This window comes from Stigmatopora nigra, chromosome 3 (genome assembly GCF_051989575.1).
Source record: "Stigmatopora nigra isolate UIUO_SnigA chromosome 3, RoL_Snig_1.1, whole genome shotgun sequence".
Classification (NCBI taxonomy): Eukaryota; Metazoa; Chordata; class Actinopteri; order Syngnathiformes; family Syngnathidae; genus Stigmatopora; species Stigmatopora nigra.
In genome coordinates, this window is record NC_135510.1 from 18,500,553 (window position 1) to 18,518,347 (window position 17,795).

Genomic DNA, 17,795 nt, shown 5'->3' on the forward strand with positions numbered 1-17,795 from the left:
GCGGCATTAATTTTAAATTTTACCTTGAAAACAAGTCAGTGACCGGGAGCGTGTTCGCGGTGCTCTTATTGTGAAAATCTTCTACGGACATAGTACAAATCTTGAGATGACTTTTAATCACTGTGTACCGTTACTTGCCTCATTTGAGTTCAGAAAGCGACGTTCGAGCGTGAAACATCAAATTATAGTCCATTTCAGGATGAAACGAAAGAGAATACTGAGAAATATCAACATGGACGAAGTCAAATTCACTTCTAGCGCCTGGAAGATGTTTTTCATGCCGAAATGGTGGATTTCAGTGGCTTTTCTGGCAGGTAGGTAGACAAGAAAAGAGCAGGTTCATTTCGCCAAGTGTTCGCGTATACTTTTAAACAACTTAATGCACTAACTCGTCAAATAACTATTTTTACTCAAATTCTTCTGGTCAAAATCCTACTAGAATTATTTATTTTTGCTTTTTTCCGAGTTCGGTCAATTGAAAGTTAAGTCGAATGCGTCAAAAAAAACGTTTTTAATGAACAGCAACTTGCTTAGTCATGGGTGAATAATTCGAATAGAGGATTGTTGATTAAAATAAAGTTTAGTCGCTTTTAACCAGGTATTTATTTTAATAACCTGCTAATAAAACATTCACAATGTAATATATATGGTGGTTTTGTACTAGCAAGACCAGAACCTAAACTTCAAAGAAATATAGCTACTACTATTTTGCTACCGTATTTTTTTTGCTACGTCATCCATATTTTTTCAGGGTATTCATTCGAAAAAAAGAGAATAACATTTATATTAACTCTTTAAAAGTAAGAAAATACTAATTCATAACTATTTGTAGTAAGTAGCTTTAGACATTCTCACTAGAACTGCTAAAACTGCTAAAATGTTAACATTTATGTCCCTACCTGTATCTATAATACATTTTTTTTCAAAGAATGCAACAGTAATACCACACCCTCTTCTATTATTCCAACAGGAACCCCCCCATAACCTTCCTTCTGTTTATATGTTATCTCCAGGGGGGGGATTTAGTTCTAAAAAAGTAATAAAGCGTGGGTTCCCCGAGACGCTCCTTGATCCGGGAAGAACAAGTACTCCCTTTTGTTGCAAAATAACATGCTTAAACGTTAAAAAATGTCGTACAAGATGATTTCAGCAAGTATAAAATGCGAGGCTGTCGTCAGGGATGTTCGTAGTACTGTCACCTTTCACAGTAAAACAATGTCAAGTCTTGTTACTGGAATCTTAAGCTCCAATGTACTTCTTTTGTACGCTTGATTTTTATAGTCTGGGATCACTGGACAGAGTACTAACAGTTGCCAAGGAGACCAAGTCAGGGGATAGCTCTAAGGGAGAGTGCTGTCCGTCAAGTTTTGATTGGTTTGCATGTGGAAAAAATGTGGGGGGTGCTTGAGCTAATCGGTGCCAAGGACTAGGCTCATTTGATGCATAGAAGAAAAGCTTACTTCACTGTGAAGTTCACAAATAATTAATAACAACATAGATACATAGTCAACATAAAAAGGAGTCAAAATAAATAAGTACTCAAAATTAAATAAGTAGTAAACATAGATAAGTAGTCAATATAGATTAGTCAACATAGATAAGTAGTCAACAAAAATAAGTAGTCAACATAGATAAGTAGGAAACATAAATAAGTAGTCAACATAAATAAGTAGTCAACATCGATAAGTAGTCAACAGAACATAGGTAGTCAACATAGATAAGTAGTCAATAAAAATAAGTAGTCAACAAAAAATAAGTGGTCAACAAAAAATAAGTAGTCAACAAAAAATAAGTAATCAACAAAAATAAGTAGTCGACATAGATAAGAAGTCAACATAGACAAGTAGACAACATACATAAGTATTCAACAAAAAATAAGTATTCAACAAAAAATAAGTATTCAACAAAAAATAGGTAGTCAACAAAAAAAGTAGTCAACATAGATAAGTATTCACTAAAAATAAGTAGTCAACATAGATAAGAAGTCAACATAGATGTATTATAGTTTTTTGATTCTGTAAGAGCGCCAAAATAGCTCAGTTGGGAGAGCGTTAGACTGAAGATCTAAAGGTCCCTGGTTCAATCCCGGGTTTCGGCACTGCAATGGAAGATCCCCTATCACTGTAGTAGGTTTTTTGCATTGTGTTTTATTGATAGTAACTGAAAGTCTGATATCATGAAGTAGCCAACATAGATAAGTAGTCAACATAGACAAGTAGTCTACATACATAAGGTGTCAACATACACAAGTAGTCAACATATATAAGTATTCAACATACAATAGTAGTCATCATACTAGTAGAACATGACTCAACTGGGCCGTTTTTCTTGCACCCGCAGGTCTCCTCCCGCCGCCATGTTGCGGAGTCCACGTGTTGGTCCGAGACGAGAAGAAGTACGCCGTGCTGTTTCAACCGGTGGTGTTACCCTGCAACTTCAACAGCGTCTCCACCCAAACCCCCATCGTGCAGTGGGTGTACAAGTCGTACTGCCGGGACCGCACACGGGATTCCTTCGGCTTCTCCCAGAGCCTGAGCGCCGGCTCGGGAGGGGCGGGGCTCCCGGGGATCGCTCACCCCGACGGGAAGAAAGCCGCTTACCTGGACTGCTCGGACAGCGGGCGCACGGTGCGAACCGTGGCCTCCGTTTCGGGATCTTCCGTCACGCTGTCGGAGTACTACAAGGATCGAGACGTGTCCGTCATCAACAGTAAGAAATTATCTTTCATTTTGCAGTGTCAAAAATGGTGTCCTCATGGCTATTGTGGTTACTTTGGTTATTTTTTGGCCCTGTAAACAAGCCGAAATAGCTCAGTTGGGAGAGCGTTAGACTGAAGATCTAAAGGTCCCTGGTTCGATCCCGGGTTTCGGCAATCCGGTGGAGGATCCCCAATGGGTATTTTTGGGGTTTTGGCTTTGTGCTTTTTTGATAGTACCTGAAAGTCTTATATTGTGAAGTCATTTTTCAGAGGTACCAGAAATAGACCTTTTGGCTGTATTATAGTTTTTTGATCACATAAGAGAGCCGAAATAGCTCAGTTGGGAGAGCGTTAGACTGAAGATCTAAAGGTCCCTGGTTCGATCCCGGGTTTCGGCAGTTCAATGGAGGATCTGCATTGGGGACTTTTGGGGGTTTTGGCTTTGTGCTTTTTTTTGATAGTGCCTGAAAGTCTGATATTGTGAAGTCATTTTTCAGAGGTACCAGAAATAGACCTTTTGGACGTATCATAGTTTTTTGTTACTGCAAGCGTGCCGAAATAGCTCAGTTGGGAGAGCGTTAGACTGAAGATCTAAAGGTCCCTGGTTCGATCCCGGGTTTCGGCAAACAGGTGGAAGACCAATTATTTGGGTTTTGGCATTGTGGTTTATTGATATTAATTGAGGTTCTGATATTAAGTCATTTGACAGGGGAACCAGAAATAGATATTTTGGATTTTCAATAGTTTTTGATTCACATGAAACAGCCAAAATAGCTCAGTTGGGAGAGCGTTAGACTGAAGATATAAAGGTCCCTGGTTCGATCCCGGGTTTCGGCAGTTTGATGGAGGATCTGCAATGGGTATTTTTGGGGTTTTGGCTTTGTGCTTTTTTGATAGTACCTGACCTTTTGGACGTATCATAGTTTTTTTGTGACCGCAAGGGCGCCGAAATAGCTCAGTTGGGAGAGCGTTAGACTGAACATCTAAAGGTCCCTGGTTCGATCCCGGGTTTTGGCAAACAGGTGGAAGACCAATAATTTGGGTTTTGTCATTGTGGTTTATTGATATTAATTGAGATTCTGATAAGGTCATTTTACAAATGAACCAGAAATAGACGTTTTGGATTTGTACTAGTTTTGATTATGTAAAGGAGCTAATCTAGATGTATTATAGTTTTTTATTTGTGTTAGAGAGCCAAAATACCTCAGTTGGGAGAGCATGAGACTGAAGATCCAACGGTCCCTGGTTTCAATCCCGTGTTTCGGCACTAAGATGGAAGGCCCCCAATGGGTATTTTTGGGTTTTGGCATTGTACTTTATTGATAGTAAGAAGTCTGACATCGTGAAATCATTTTTCAGAAGTACCCATTTTGGATGTATCATAGTTTTTTCAGTGGGTAAGAGAGCCGAAATAGCTCAGTTGGGAGAGCGTTAGACTGAAGATCTAAAGGTCCCTGGTTCAATCCCGGGTTTCGGCAAACTGGTGGAAGACCAATTATTTGGGTTTTGGCATTGTGGTTTACTGATAGTAATTGAGATTCTGATAAAGTTGTTTTACGAATGAACCAGAAATAGACATATTGGATTTTTAATATTTTTTTTATTTATGTAAGAGAGCCGAAATAGCTCAGTTGGGAGAGCGTTAGACTGAAGATCTAAAGGTCCCTGGTTCGATCCCGGGTTTCGGCACTATGATGTAGGGCCTCCTATCAGTTTGTTGGGACTTGGCATTGTGGCGCATTGATAGTAATTGAGATTCTGATATGAAGTCATTTTTACAAATAAACTAGAAATAAACCTTTTGTATTTATTATAGTTTTTTTTCATATAAGAGAGCCGAAATAGCTCAGTTGGGAGAGCGTTAGACTGAAGATCTAAAGGTCCCTGGTTCGATCCCGGGTTTCGGCAGTCCAATGTCAGATGAATTTTAATATTTGATTTCCATTTTAAACAACCAGAAAATGACATTTTACATTTTTTCTTGATTTGACATTGGTCTTTCAGCCAAAATATCCCAGCTGGGAGGACATTAAACTAATGATTTAATGATTTCTGGTTCAAACCTGGTTCTGACAGGCACTTAGACCAACCTGGCTTTATTTAGTCTGACACTTAAAATCCACTTTTGAACAAACCTCAACCCCCTGCAGTCCTAAAATATTCATCAAATAAGAAATAAAAATATAAATACACTTTTGATGAAATTTTAAGAACCATAATAATTCCTAAACACATCACTTGGCCATCTTTAGATCTGACTTAAAGATGCAAACCCATTTTAAAAATCCGCCTGCTTCCTCTCGAAACAGGAAGAGGAAATCAACAATCCGACCTGTTTCCTGTCTGCTGTTTTTATGTCTGTTTCACCTACAATGGATTCAGTTGCCTCACATTGTTCTCTGGCCAAAAAACCAAAACACACTCTTTGAATGTTAAGCATACTTGTGATAGCATAACATAGATTCTATGTTTAATGCCAATTATTATTATTATTTTTTTACAGAAGCAGATCTACGCATCTCCCAGGTCCGATGGGGGGATAGCGGGGTGTACACCTGCAAAGTCATCATAGCCGACGACGTAGTGGGACAAAACGAGGCATCGGTGGAGCTTCTGGTTCTGGGTAAGAATCCCATTCTTCTTAATCCCATAGCTGTCAATCTCGGCCAATTGCTCCCCTTATTAATGATTGCAATTTTCCTTAATAAGCGATTAAAAGTTAAATTTTCGTTGTAAGACGCTGACAGCTTGACTGTCTGGGTACATTGCTTGCTGACGCGCTATGTTTATATAGTCATGTATGGTGCCTCGGACGTTTGGTTGCCGGGTAAATGGTGACAGAGAGTTTACTGTTGAAACCAGCTCTCAAAATTATATTCAAGAGAGAGAGTTTAATATCGAAGTACTGTTTAATATCCAAGTACTGTTGAAAACAGTAGATTTTTAGATATTGAGCTCTTTCTCATGAATATCATTTTGAAAGATAGTTTTGACAATTTGAACTTCACAAGAGAGCCGAAATAGCTCAGTTGGGAGAGCGTTAGACTGAAGATCTAAAGGTCCCTGGTTCGATCCCGGGTTTCGGCACTCTGATGGGGGATCCCCAGTGGTTATTTTTTGGGGTTTCGGCTTTGTGGTGTATTGATAGTAATTGATATTCTGATATGAAGTCATTTTACAAATGAACCAGAAATAGACATTTTTGATTTGTAATAGTTCTCTACTTATGTAAGAGAGCCGAAATAGCTCAGTTGGGAGAGCGTTAGACTGAAGATCTAAAGGTCCCTGGTTCGATCCCGGGTTTCGGCAATGAAATGGAGGATCCCCAATGGGTGTGTTTTGGGGTTTCGGCTTTGCGGTGTACTGATAGTAATTGGTATTCTGATATGAAGTCATTTTACAAATGAACCAGAAATAGATATTATGGATTTTTAATAGTTTTGGGTTCATGTAAAATAGCTGAAATAGCTCAGTTGGGAGAGCGTTAAGTTGAAGATCTAAAGGTCCCTGGTACGAACCCGGGTTTCGGCAGTATGATTGAGGATTTCCAATGAGTACTTTTGGATTGCGCCATTGGGGTTAATTGATAGTAACTGAAAGTCTTATATCGTGAAATCGCCCTAAATGAGTATAATTGGGTTTCGCCATTGTGTTTTATTGGTAGTAATTGAGATTCTGATATGAAGTCATTTTACAAAGGAACCAGATATAGACCATTTGGATTTTTAACAGTTTTTGGTTCATGTAAAAGAGCCGAAATAGCTCAGTTGGGAGAGCGTTAGACTGAATATCTAAAGGTCAACATTAATAAATAATTTCCTTATCATTTTCTCTCATTTCTGTGTTTCCTCACAACTTTTATACAAAATTGGGACACTTAAACCCATTTTAAAGGGTTTAATTGCTAGTTGTGTGAAGACTGTGGAACCAAATAGAGAATTTACATATAAAGTACACCTCTACTTACAAAATGTTCAAGTTATTAAAAAAGTTAATTTTGTAGATCTGGTCACACGATAGTTTGCCACCAGTTTAAGATGAAGTGTCCTCTCGTCTCGTCTTTGTCCCCCATAAAAAGTCTGTTGCATAACATGACATTCATAAGTTGACCTATTCATCACCAGGAGAACAATAGAACCTCGTTAATAAGATGATTTATAATGAGCAGGAGTATTTACATGGAATACCGTGGGGCGACTTGCTCCACTATTTCATTCTAGCTTCCGTTTATAACATTGCAATCTTAATAATATTAAAATACAAACTAAATAAGTCATGAAAATGAATTGAAATAGGAATTAATGTGTTGCATTTTTAAAGAATCCTTAAAAACAAGGTCAACAACAACAAAATTCTTCGCTTTTCAAACTTGCGCCTTTCTGTATTTTGCCAATCTTTGGTTCAGCGTGCATGTAGTTGCCTCACGCGTAGTTTGGCGCACTTTACGGTGACATTTATGTACATTTCTGAGCGTTACCCGGCAACAGTCGACTCCGGGCTTGCACCTTTTGTCTTTCTGACAAGGGGGGATTGAATGTGTTCACTGCAGAAGCCATAAATAACTGCGCGATAGCTAAACATATTTGTCAAAGATGCAGCCTGCGGGCTAGAAGTGGTTCATTTGTTAAATGACTTCATATCAGAATCTCAGTTACTATCAATAAACCACAATATCAAAAACCGAAGTATTATTCAGGGCTGTGCCGAAACCCGGGATCGAACCAGGGACCTTTAGATCTTCAGTCTAACGCTCTCCCAACTGAGCTATTTCGGCCCTCTTACATTACTCAAACTAGTGAAGATCCAAAATGTCTATTTCTGGTACCTCTGTAAAAGTATTTCGTGATATCAGACTTTAAGTTAGAGAAACTCAAAATTTACTCATTGGAGGTCCTCCATCGTGGTGCCGAAACCCGGGATCGAACCAGGGACCTTTAGATCTTCAGTCTAACGCTGTCCCAACTGAGCTATTTCGGCTCTCTTACAAGACCAAAAAACTATTAAAAATCCTAAATGTCTATTTCTGGTTCATTTGTAAAATGACTTCATATCAGAATCTCAATTACTATCAATAAAACACAACGCTGAAATAAATAAATATACTCATTGGAGGTGCTCCATCATATTGCTGAAACCCGGGATCAAACCAGGGACCTTCAGATCTTCAGTCTAACGCTCTCCCAACTGAGCTATTTCGGCTGTGTTTTAAAATCAGTAAAGATCCATGTCTATTTCTGGTTCCTGTGTAAAAATGATTTCATGATGTCAGAGTTTCAGGTACTATGAAAAAAGCACAATGCCAAAACCCAAATGATAGGTCTTCCACCTGTTTGCCGAAACCCGGGATCGAACCAGGGACCTTTAGATCTTCAGTCTAACGCTCTCCCAACTGAGCTATTTCGGCACTCTTGCAGAAATAAAAAACTATAATACATCCAAATGGTCTATTTCTGGTACCTCTGAACAACAATTTCACAATATAAGGCTTTCAGTTGCTATCAATAAAGCACAATGCCAAAACCCAAATGATAGGTCTTCCACCTGGTTGCCGAAACCCGGGATCGAACCAGGGACCTCTAGATCTTCAGTCTAACGCTCTCCCAACTGAGCTATTTCGGCTGTGTTACATGAACCCAAAACTATTAAAAATCCATAATATCTATTTCTGGTTCATTTGTAAAATGACTTCATATCAGAATACCAATTACTATCAGTACACCGCAAAGCCGAAACCCCAAAACACACCCATTGGGGATCCTCCATTTCATTGACGAAACCCGGGATCGAACAAGGGACCTTTAGATCTTCAGTCTAACGCTCTCCCAACTGAGCTATTTCGGCACTCTTGCAGAAATAAAAAACTATAATACATCCAAATGGTCTATTTCTGGTACCTCTGAACAACAATTTCACAATATAAGGCTTTCAGTTGCTATCAATAAAGCACAATGCCAAAACCCAAATGATAGGTCTTCCACCTGGTTGCCGAAACCCGGGATCGAACCAGGGACCTCTAGATCTTCAGTCTAACGCTCTCCCAACTGAGCTATTTCGGCTGTGTTACATGAACCCAAAACTATTAAAAATCCATAATATCTATTTCTGGTTCATTTGTAAAATGACTTCATATCAGAATACCAATTACTATCAGTACACCGCAAAGCCGAAACCCCAAAACACACCCATTGGGGATCCTCCATTTCATTGACGAAACCCGGGATCGAACAAGGGACCTTTAGATCTTCAGTCTAACGCTCTCCCAACTGAGCTATTTCGGCACTCTTGCAGAAATAAAAAACTATAATACATCCAAATGGTCTATTTCTGGTACCTCTGAACAACAATTTCACAATATAAGGCTTTCAGTTGCTATCAATAAAGCACAATGCCAAAACCCAAATGATAGGTCTTCCACCTGGTTGCCGAAACCCGGGATCGAACCAGGGACCTCTAGATCTTCAGTCTAACGCTCTCCCAACTGAGCTATTTCGGCTGTGTTACATGAACCCAAAACTATTAAAAATCCATAATATCTATTTCTGGTTCATTTGTAAAATGACTTCATATCAGAATACCAATTACTATCAGTACACCGCAAAGCCGAAACCCCAAAACACACCCATTGGGGATCCTCCATTTCATTGACGAAACCCGGGATCGAACAAGGGACCTTTAGATCTTCAGTCTAACGCTCTCCCAACTGAGCTATTTCGGCTCTCTTGCAGAATTCAAATTGTCAAAACTATCTCTCAAAATAATATTCATGAGAAAGAGCTCAATTTCTAAATATCTACTGTTTTCAACAGTACTTAGACATTCAACAGTACTTAGATATTAAACAGTACTTAAATATTAAACAGTACTTAGATATTAAACTCTCTCATGAATATAATTTTGAGAGCTAGTTTCAACAGTAAACTCTCTCTCACCATTTACCCGGCAACCAAACGCCCGAGGCACCGGGCCCGATATCCCATCATAACTTATCTTTAACAGTACAACTGACAACACAAACTGGCCTTAGTGTAACATTAGTGTAATGGGAGTCGCTTGAGTTTCCATGGGCCCTCTCACCAACCGTCACAGCTTTCTTTGTTTTAGAAGCAAATGGCTTGACTGGTAAATAATCTCGGGATTATTTCACCACACAGTTGCACAGAAAAGCCACATACAATAGCTGGATTGTGACACTTTTTAGCTACAGTCATACCTCTACTTGCGAAATTAATTGGTTAATTAATTTTTTTTCTTTTGTAAGTAGAGTAGCACTTATTTTGTAACCTGAAAATGTGTCACCGAGAGCCATTCGTAAGTAGAGGTACGACTCGATTTTGGTGTTTGTTTCCAATGGCAGCCAAGAATCTCCCAAAAGGATCCAGTAAGGTACACATTTGTAGCTCCATGCAAACACGTTTCCATTCAAAACCACTTGTTTGCTGAGCGCCATTTTAAATCTGGATCTGCTTTGTGGCTCTTTCCACCATTTTGAAAGGAGTAGAATGCATGCAGCATGCTGATTGTCTTTCACTACTTTCCTATTTCTGTGTAATTTACACCTGTATAATGGGATGCAATCTAATACACCGGCTGTTTTTATTTTCAACCCAAAAGGGGTAAAAGCGTACGTACATACACAAAATTTTGCATGCAGCTGCAACAATAACTTTCTTTTCTGCGAAATTCCCTTTTGCCTGGCGCCCAATCTCTTTCCTGTCATCTGTCTCTCGCCAGGGTTGTCAGGGCTGCCTGAAGATCTGCTTCCTGGCTTTGAATTGAAGATGATGCCAGGTAGGGGCATCTCCGCTTCTCACCTGCTTCCTTTCCTACTAATTCACACTAACTCACCCGCAAATTCTGCTTGGATTTGCTGAGCAAACGACTCTTTGAATCACTCGACGACTCTCTGATTCATTCAAACGACTCATTGATTCAATCAAACGACTCATTGATTCAATCAAACGACTCTTTGAATAACTCAAACGACTCTTTGATTCATTCAAACGACTCTTTGAATCACTCAATGACTCTTTGATTCATTCAAACGACTCTTTGATTCAATCAAATAACTCTTTGATTCATTCAAACGACTCTTTGATTCAATCAAACGACTCATTGATTAATCAAATGACTCTTTGAATAACTCAAACGACTCTTTGATTCATTCAAACGACTCTTTGAATCACTCAATGACTCTTTGATTCATTCAAACGACTCTTTGATTCAATCAAATAACTCTTTGATTCATTCAAACGACTCTTTGATTCAATCAAACGACTCATTGATTAATCAAATGACTCTTTGAATAACTCAAACGACTCTTTGATTCATTCAAACGACTCTTTGAATCAATCAATGACTCTTTGGTTCATTCAAATGACTCTTTGATTAAATCAAATAACTTTGATTCAATCAAACAACTCTTTGATTCACTCTAACAACTCTTTGAATCACTCAAACAACTCTTGATTCACTCAAACGACTCTTTGATTCACACAGCTTCCACCTATGCACATTTTTGAGGTTTTTAAATATAAAGTACACCTCTACTTACGAAATTTTCAAGCTACGAAACGAGTTCTGGAACCAATTTCTTTTGTAAATAAAAATACTTCTATTACAATTTTAGTAGATTTATATTTTGGGGATGGACTCTAATTTCCAAAGCTAGGATTTTTGTTTATATGGCTTGAATATTGCGCTGAATATTTTGTCGTCTAATTCATGCTTTAACGTCGAATGTTTGGGTCAAACGGAATCTTATCTTACAAGTGTGTGTGGCCATGTTTGTTAACGAGCTGCCATTACAAACGGATTTATGGGAGCTATTCCTTTCCTTCCTGGAGCTAAATCAGGTTTCCTCACGGTACGTGTGTGCTTTTAAAAATGTTGTTGGCCCATATTTTCATTTATTTGGTTAGAATGTTCTTATCTGTTGGCTCCTTCCTTCCTGTTTTGTCTCCAGAGACGTTAGTTGAGCTTATCTTCAACGTTTAGTCATCAGCAAATCAGTAGTACTCCCAAACTATTTGAGTAATACCGTGGAAGCGAACTATTACAGCAGCACTTGGCACATTTTTTATATGCTTTATTTATTTTAAGACGTTAATAAATTGTTTCCTTATCATTTTCTCTCATTTTTGTTTTTTTACTAACATTTTTTATTCAAAATTGGGACACTTTGAACAATTTTAAAGGGTTTTGATGGTAGTTTTGTGAGGACTGTGGAAGAAATGAGAGAATTTACATATAAAGTACACTTTCTACTTACGAAATGTTCGATTCTGGAAATAATATAATAAACAATATAATTAATTTTAGTGTAAGGTTAAATTCTACTTATTTTTGAGTGTGTCTGCATCGTAATCCAAGTTCATAATTTTTTTTTATGTTATGTTACGAGCGCGTTGCCATGCAAAAAAATCAGTCTTATTTAGTACAATCAAACACATTTTAGTACTATTAAACCACTAGTTATTCATTACTTTGTCAATAGATGGCGAATTAGAACAAATAAAAATGTTTTTCTAATCCAACATCCCATTTTGGGTGTTCTTCAGAGTTTTGTAACAAATTAATTAGTTTTTAGTTCATTTCTATGGGAGACGTTGATTTGAGTTACAAGTAAATCGACATACGAGCTCAATCCCGGAACAAATTAAGCTCATTTCTCGAAGTACCACTGTATATAGCTTCCAAACTCCCCCGCGCCCAAAATAATCATGTCATAACCTCTACCTTTTATTTTACCCAATTCCAAACCATTGAAAAAGACACGATGCTGCCTACATATCCCTAAATAACCCTCTTTTTTTGTTTTTCTTCTTCTAGAATGGCTTTTCGTGGGTGCCGTAGCCCTGGGCAGCGTCTTATTCCTCCTTCTGGTGGGCGTGTGTTGGTGTCAGTGTTGTCCACACTCCTGTTGCTGCTATGTGCGTTGTTGCTGCTGCCCGGAAACCTGTTGCTGCCCAAAACATCGTGAGTACTACAAACCCAAAGCCCTTGCAGTACACGTAAACATTTTTCCTTTTCGCCAGTGTACGAGGCCGGGAAGGGGATCACCACGGGGACGACCCCACTTCCGTACCCGCCATACTTTGTCACCGGCGTCCCGGCTATGGTCCCCATTGCGCCCCCTTCCCTGGTGGAAAAGATGTCCTCCCTCCCCACGTCGGACACGAGTATTCTCACGGCAGGTACAGTAAGTTTTGATAACCGGTTTTAGTACTAGTTTTGTAACCAGTATCGGAAAGAGGCATTGATACGGGACGGGAATTGAAGTATGGTAATCCCTCGAATACCGTGGTTAATGTAGAGCAAGGGTTGGTTTGTGGGTCGCTTTAACGTCAACTTGATTTTCATTTTAGATATAATATTTAGATGTTTTTTTAATGTAAATGGATTTAAAGAATTGGATTAAAAGCCCTGAATATACGTTTTTTTATAGATCTAAAACAATGTTTATTTGAGCTTTTTTAAAATATATTTTTAGATTTTACAAAATTATTTTTGAACTAAAAACAGAAGAAAAAAAATATTTAAAAATTACAATAATATTCTGATTTTTTTTAAAAAATGGATTAAAAGAACTGGATTAAAATCCCTAAATATTCAGTTTTTTATAGATATAAAACAATGTTTATTTTAGATTTAAAAAATAATATTTTTACATTTTACAATATGATTTTTGAACAGAAAAGATGATGCAAAATTACAATAATATTTAGATTTTTTTAAGTAAGTGGATTAAAAGAACTGGATTAAAATCCCTGAATATTCAGTTTTTATAGATCTGAAACAATGTTTACTTTAGCTTTTTTAAAATGTATTTTTAGATTTTACAAAATTATTTTGAACACAGAAAAAGTGGATAAAAAAAATGACAATTATTGATTTAAAAGGGGCAAAAAAATCAGGAAATGTAAAATACATCTTTACTCTTCATTTTAATTTAATCCTAAAACAGAAAATTGACACTCATCATTGACTTTCTCGGGTCGCACAAAATAATGCGGCGGACCAGATTTGGCCCTTGGGCCGCCACTTTGATAGCCCTGGTATAAGTTTTTGGACTCCTAGTCCCTTGAATATTCAATTTTTTGGGAATTAAAAAAAAATTATATATATTTTTTTCAAGATAATTATTAGTGGAAAAAATTGACAAAAGGGATTACCGGTCGGTACTGACGGGTCCCAGTCTTTATGTCCAGTTCCAATGCACGCCGTAGGAGCTCCCTACTGCTTGCCCCCATCTCAGGACCAGGATTCTCTCCGAGTCCTGCAATATGTAGAGAACCAACTGGCTCACTTCAACCCGGCCAGATCCAACAGCCACAAGTGTAAGATTGGGAAAAACCGCTTGGACTTGGACTCAATATTCTTATGGACTCTTTGCATGTTTTTCCGGATCTGATTCTGTTCAATATCTAAAAACTCCAATGATTTTTAACCTTTCGCATTTCAGCCGTCACGCTTTCTATCTCTAAATTCTTCATTTAATCTAACTCTCAAACATCTAAATGACCCGTTGTTCGATATCTCGCCATTCCAGCCGGCGCCACGTCCGAGCTGAGTTCCCTCCACGACGGCGAACCGGCTTTCCGCCAAACATTCCGCCACGTCCAGAAGAAGGCGCTCCCGCCCATCCCGGACGAGCCACCCGAACAACGGCGTTACCGTGACGACCGCAGCCCGGAGCCGCGCCGGTTCCGCGACGCGGGGCCTTCGTCGCCGCAGCGATACCGCGAACCCGTGGAAGCGGAACCGCGGCGGCACGTGGAGGAAACCCGTCGGCCGCGTCGCTACAGTGATGACGCGCCTCCGTCTTCTCAGTCTCGCGGACACCTTCACGACGCTCGGCAACAGAACCACATTGAAGAGAGCCGTCCCAGGTATTGTGGACCTTTAATAGCTTGTGGCTAGCATTGTAAAGAAGCTAAAATTATAGATTTTTACCGGCTAATGAGCGTCGTACATTCTGAAGCCGTTAGCATAGCAGTGTTAGTATAGCACTGTTAGCATAGCAGTGTTAGTATAGCAGTGTTAGCATAGCAGTGTTAGCATAGCAGTGTTAGCATAGCAGTGTTAGCATAGCAGTGTTAGCATAGCAGTGTTAGCATAGCAGTGTTAGCATGGAAGTGTTAGCATAGCAGTGTTAGCATAGCAGTGTTAGCATAGCAGTGTTAGCATAGCAGTGTTAGCGTAGTGACATTAGCATAGCGACATTAGCGTAGCGACATTAGCATAGCGACATTAGCATAGCTACGTTAGAATAGCAATGTTAGCATAGCGGCGGTAACATAGCGGTGTTAGCATAGCTGCCTTAGCATAGGGATCTTAGCATAGGGACGTCAGCATAGCAACATTTGCATAGCGCTGTTAGCGTAGCATTTTTTTTTAAATGTCCATATGCGTGCATTCCAGGTGGAACCCTCGATCGGAACATCTGGAAAGAAAGAGCTACAACCCGGCGGAACGGACCGTCTCGCTGGACGAGCTGGAAGAGTTTGCCGCCACCTACAAGCAAAGAGGACGCAAAAGGGACGACGAGCCGGACCACCGCGACTCGGGCCGACCTTCCACCCGCCGCGCTCCGCTCCGGCACCCCTACGACGACGAGCTCGGAGACGCCAGCGACCGGGAAGACCGACCCAGACGGATGAAAAATGACCACGACATCAGCCCGCTCGCGTCCCCCCAAAAGAGGCGGGGCACCTGGGGGGTGGAGCGTTCTCTTTCCCCGCCCCCCGTCGCCGCCGGTCCGCCCTCGACTTCCTCTCAAGAAAAAGACTACGACGCGACGTTCCTCAACAGCCTGTTGGAGCGCAAATCCAAGTTGCGAGGCGTCAAAAGCGGTGCCCGCAGCGGAGAGGACGATTCCGACGCGCCCTCTAGGGGGAGCTCCAAAAAGAGCAGCGAGGAGTCGGGACGCCGCTCTTGCAAGTCGCCCGGCGACGGGCCACCGCCCGATTGGCCGGCCCCGCGCTTGGAGGCGGAGCCGAGTCAATACGACGAACCTTCGCCGCGGCCGCTACACGCTCGCCCGCCGCTACCGCCCGCCCCTTCGCCACTCAATCGTCGAGGGGAGACCAGGGACAAGCCTCGTAAAGTGGTGAGTTTCAAACATTTGCTCGCGTTCGATTCCGCCAAACATCAGTGGTTCCATCAATCAAAATAACGGGGTAACGCGTTATATACCAAATTTTTCACCCGAATATAAGACGACCCTCTTTTTTCAGATTTTTTGAACAGGGAGGCTAAGTGGTTAGCGCGTTAGCATCCGTTCTGTGTTCAAACCCAGGTCTGGGAATCTGTGTGCAGTTTCCATGTTCTCGCCAGGCCCGTGTGGGTTTTCTCGGGGTACTCCAGTTTCCTCCCACATTCCAAAAACATGAATGCTAAGCTAATTGTATGCTAAATTGCCTATAGTTATGACTGTGATTGTTTTTTTTGTCTCCTCGTGCCCTGCTATTGACCAGCCACCTATTCAAGGTGTCCCCTATCCTTGGCCTGAATCAGCTGGGATCGACTCCAGCACCCCTTGCGACCCGTTTTGAACACCAAATTCATTTTTATACAGAAAATATTGACATTATTCTGAAAAAAATGATAACATCCTCGGAATTGCAATAACTGCATTAAGAATCAAAGTATTCAGGATTTTCTATAAAGAAATCTGGCGCCCTCTATTGCTGTGAATGAGTATAATGTCTAGACCCCGAATATAAGACGACTGACACTTTTTCAGTCTTATTTTTCATGACAAAATAGGCTAAATAATGAAAGTAGATCCTAATTAGTCTTCCTTTCTTAGTTGACTTTGCCCCGCCCACTAATGCATTGAAGTCACGCCCACAACGAGCTGCAGATTTTTCCTATCAGCTAGCATAACATCCTTAGCCTTTCTATTCTGTACTTGCTAGTGACCTTTCAACATGTACTAGCTAGCATAGCATTGGCTTGCTTTTCCAACTTTTATTCATTTTTCTTAGGTGCTTCTCTTCTTCTTCTCCTTAATCTTTCACAAATATTTTACCTTTGACAGGTCAGGTTCGCATGCTACCTGAATGAAGACTAGGTAGAATTTTTTTGCTCCATACCCAACCGTCCCTTTTTATCCCTTTTACTTGGACACCAAACTTCCAACTCAAATCGTAATCCCGTTTTTTCCATGATTCTAAGTTCTACTTCACTACTATAAATAACCTTGTGTTACTTAACCCGAGAACATATCAAATATTTCCACATAAACTGACTCGCATTATTCTCCTTCTCAGCAGGGGACGCTCCTCAGCCGCGATTCTCTCGTCGTGTGATTGGCCGAAAGGGGCGGAGATGTACGGTGTTGTGAGAACTGCTAAAAGACTGGCTGGAACTGGTACATTCCGATGGAGAGAGATGCTGATGTCTCGCCGTGACTCACGTACGTATGCGGGATCTCCTTCGGTCCACCTGGCGGGTTCACCCTCATTCCCTTTAAAGGAGGAATGGAAACCAGGCTAAAGTAGTTCGGATACTCGAGCGCAATGAATTCATTCATTTCTGTTGGATGAAATCGGTCAAACACTTTTTAAAATCTAACTTAAGCTCCTCCCCTTATGTCAGTATACAGTATTTTCTAAATTTCTTTATACATTTGTTTGACCTTAAAACCCACAGGAATCAACAAACAATCTATTTTAAGAGAACTAATCAAAGTTTAATTGACAAAGGGGGTCTTTGATATGACATTAAAATAGAGACTAGAGCTAAGAACTATCTGGTAAAATGGGGTCTTTGATATGACATTAAAATGCAGGCTAGAACTAAGAACTAACTGGCAAAGGGGGTATTTGATGTGGCATTAGAATGCAGGCTAGAATTAAGAACTAACTGGCAAAAAGGGGTCTTTGATATGACACTAAAATGCAGGTTAGAGCTAAGAACTAACTGGCAAAGGGGGTCTTTGATACAGCATTAAATGCAAGCTAGATCTAAAAACGAAAGGACAGAGGGGTCTTTGATGTGACATTAAAATGCAAACTCGAGCTAAGAACTAACTGGCAAAGGGGGTCTTTGATACAGCATTAAATGAAGTCTAGAACTAAAAACTAAATCACAA

At 40.1% G+C, this 17,795-nt stretch overlaps 1 protein-coding gene and 21 non-coding genes across 24 annotated transcripts; 12 read left to right on the forward strand and 10 right to left on the reverse strand.

The window, feature by feature from the left end:
- The first annotated feature begins 133 nt into the window (after window positions 1–133).
- On the forward strand, window positions 134–17,649 carry LOC144194248 (uncharacterized). 3 transcript variants are annotated; one of them, XM_077713174.1, is made up of 10 exons: window positions 134–314; window positions 2,341–2,709; window positions 5,202–5,321; window positions 10,430–10,486; window positions 12,527–12,673; window positions 12,733–12,891; window positions 13,906–14,034; window positions 14,247–14,586; window positions 15,119–15,806; window positions 16,972–17,649. In XM_077713174.1, the coding sequence occupies exons 1-10, from the start codon at window positions 200–202 to the stop codon at window positions 17,008–17,010; spliced, it is 2,163 nt and encodes a 720-aa protein (XP_077569300.1). In that variant the 5' UTR covers window positions 134–199; the 3' UTR covers window positions 17,011–17,649. The 3 variants fall into 3 exon arrangements, with proteins under 3 accessions (XP_077569300.1, XP_077569302.1, XP_077569301.1); XM_077713176.1 differs by lacking the exon at window positions 13,906–14,034; XM_077713175.1 differs by lacking the exon at window positions 10,430–10,486.
- trnaf-gaa (transfer RNA phenylalanine (anticodon GAA)) lies at window positions 2,026–2,098 on the forward strand. The gene has a single exon. It is a non-coding gene; the product is annotated as a tRNA-Phe (tRNA).
- On the forward strand, window positions 2,800–2,872 carry trnaf-gaa (transfer RNA phenylalanine (anticodon GAA)). The gene has a single exon. It is a non-coding gene; the product is annotated as a tRNA-Phe (tRNA).
- Window positions 3,024–3,096, forward strand: trnaf-gaa (transfer RNA phenylalanine (anticodon GAA)). The gene has a single exon. It is a non-coding gene; the product is annotated as a tRNA-Phe (tRNA).
- trnaf-gaa (transfer RNA phenylalanine (anticodon GAA)) lies at window positions 3,251–3,323 on the forward strand. The gene has a single exon. It is a non-coding gene; the product is annotated as a tRNA-Phe (tRNA).
- Window positions 3,463–3,535, forward strand: trnaf-gaa (transfer RNA phenylalanine (anticodon GAA)). The gene has a single exon. It is a non-coding gene; the product is annotated as a tRNA-Phe (tRNA).
- On the forward strand, window positions 3,643–3,715 carry trnaf-gaa (transfer RNA phenylalanine (anticodon GAA)). The gene has a single exon. It is a non-coding gene; the product is annotated as a tRNA-Phe (tRNA).
- trnaf-gaa (transfer RNA phenylalanine (anticodon GAA)) lies at window positions 4,104–4,176 on the forward strand. Its single transcript has one exon. It is a non-coding gene; the product is annotated as a tRNA-Phe (tRNA).
- On the forward strand, window positions 4,315–4,387 carry trnaf-gaa (transfer RNA phenylalanine (anticodon GAA)). Its single transcript has one exon. It is a non-coding gene; the product is annotated as a tRNA-Phe (tRNA).
- Window positions 4,534–4,606, forward strand: trnaf-gaa (transfer RNA phenylalanine (anticodon GAA)). The gene has a single exon. It is a non-coding gene; the product is annotated as a tRNA-Phe (tRNA).
- Window positions 5,713–5,785, forward strand: trnaf-gaa (transfer RNA phenylalanine (anticodon GAA)). Its single transcript has one exon. It is a non-coding gene; the product is annotated as a tRNA-Phe (tRNA).
- On the forward strand, window positions 5,935–6,007 carry trnaf-gaa (transfer RNA phenylalanine (anticodon GAA)). Its single transcript has one exon. It is a non-coding gene; the product is annotated as a tRNA-Phe (tRNA).
- Window positions 7,400–7,472, reverse strand: trnaf-gaa (transfer RNA phenylalanine (anticodon GAA)). The gene has a single exon. It is a non-coding gene; the product is annotated as a tRNA-Phe (tRNA).
- On the reverse strand, window positions 7,603–7,675 carry trnaf-gaa (transfer RNA phenylalanine (anticodon GAA)). The gene has a single exon. It is a non-coding gene; the product is annotated as a tRNA-Phe (tRNA).
- Window positions 7,825–7,897, reverse strand: trnaf-gaa (transfer RNA phenylalanine (anticodon GAA)). The gene has a single exon. It is a non-coding gene; the product is annotated as a tRNA-Phe (tRNA).
- trnaf-gaa (transfer RNA phenylalanine (anticodon GAA)) lies at window positions 8,030–8,102 on the reverse strand. Its single transcript has one exon. It is a non-coding gene; the product is annotated as a tRNA-Phe (tRNA).
- trnaf-gaa (transfer RNA phenylalanine (anticodon GAA)) lies at window positions 8,245–8,317 on the reverse strand. Its single transcript has one exon. It is a non-coding gene; the product is annotated as a tRNA-Phe (tRNA).
- On the reverse strand, window positions 8,467–8,539 carry trnaf-gaa (transfer RNA phenylalanine (anticodon GAA)). The gene has a single exon. It is a non-coding gene; the product is annotated as a tRNA-Phe (tRNA).
- Window positions 8,682–8,754, reverse strand: trnaf-gaa (transfer RNA phenylalanine (anticodon GAA)). Its single transcript has one exon. It is a non-coding gene; the product is annotated as a tRNA-Phe (tRNA).
- trnaf-gaa (transfer RNA phenylalanine (anticodon GAA)) lies at window positions 8,904–8,976 on the reverse strand. The gene has a single exon. It is a non-coding gene; the product is annotated as a tRNA-Phe (tRNA).
- Window positions 9,119–9,191, reverse strand: trnaf-gaa (transfer RNA phenylalanine (anticodon GAA)). Its single transcript has one exon. It is a non-coding gene; the product is annotated as a tRNA-Phe (tRNA).
- trnaf-gaa (transfer RNA phenylalanine (anticodon GAA)) lies at window positions 9,341–9,413 on the reverse strand. The gene has a single exon. It is a non-coding gene; the product is annotated as a tRNA-Phe (tRNA).
- Window positions 17,650–17,795: the final 146 nt, after the last annotated feature.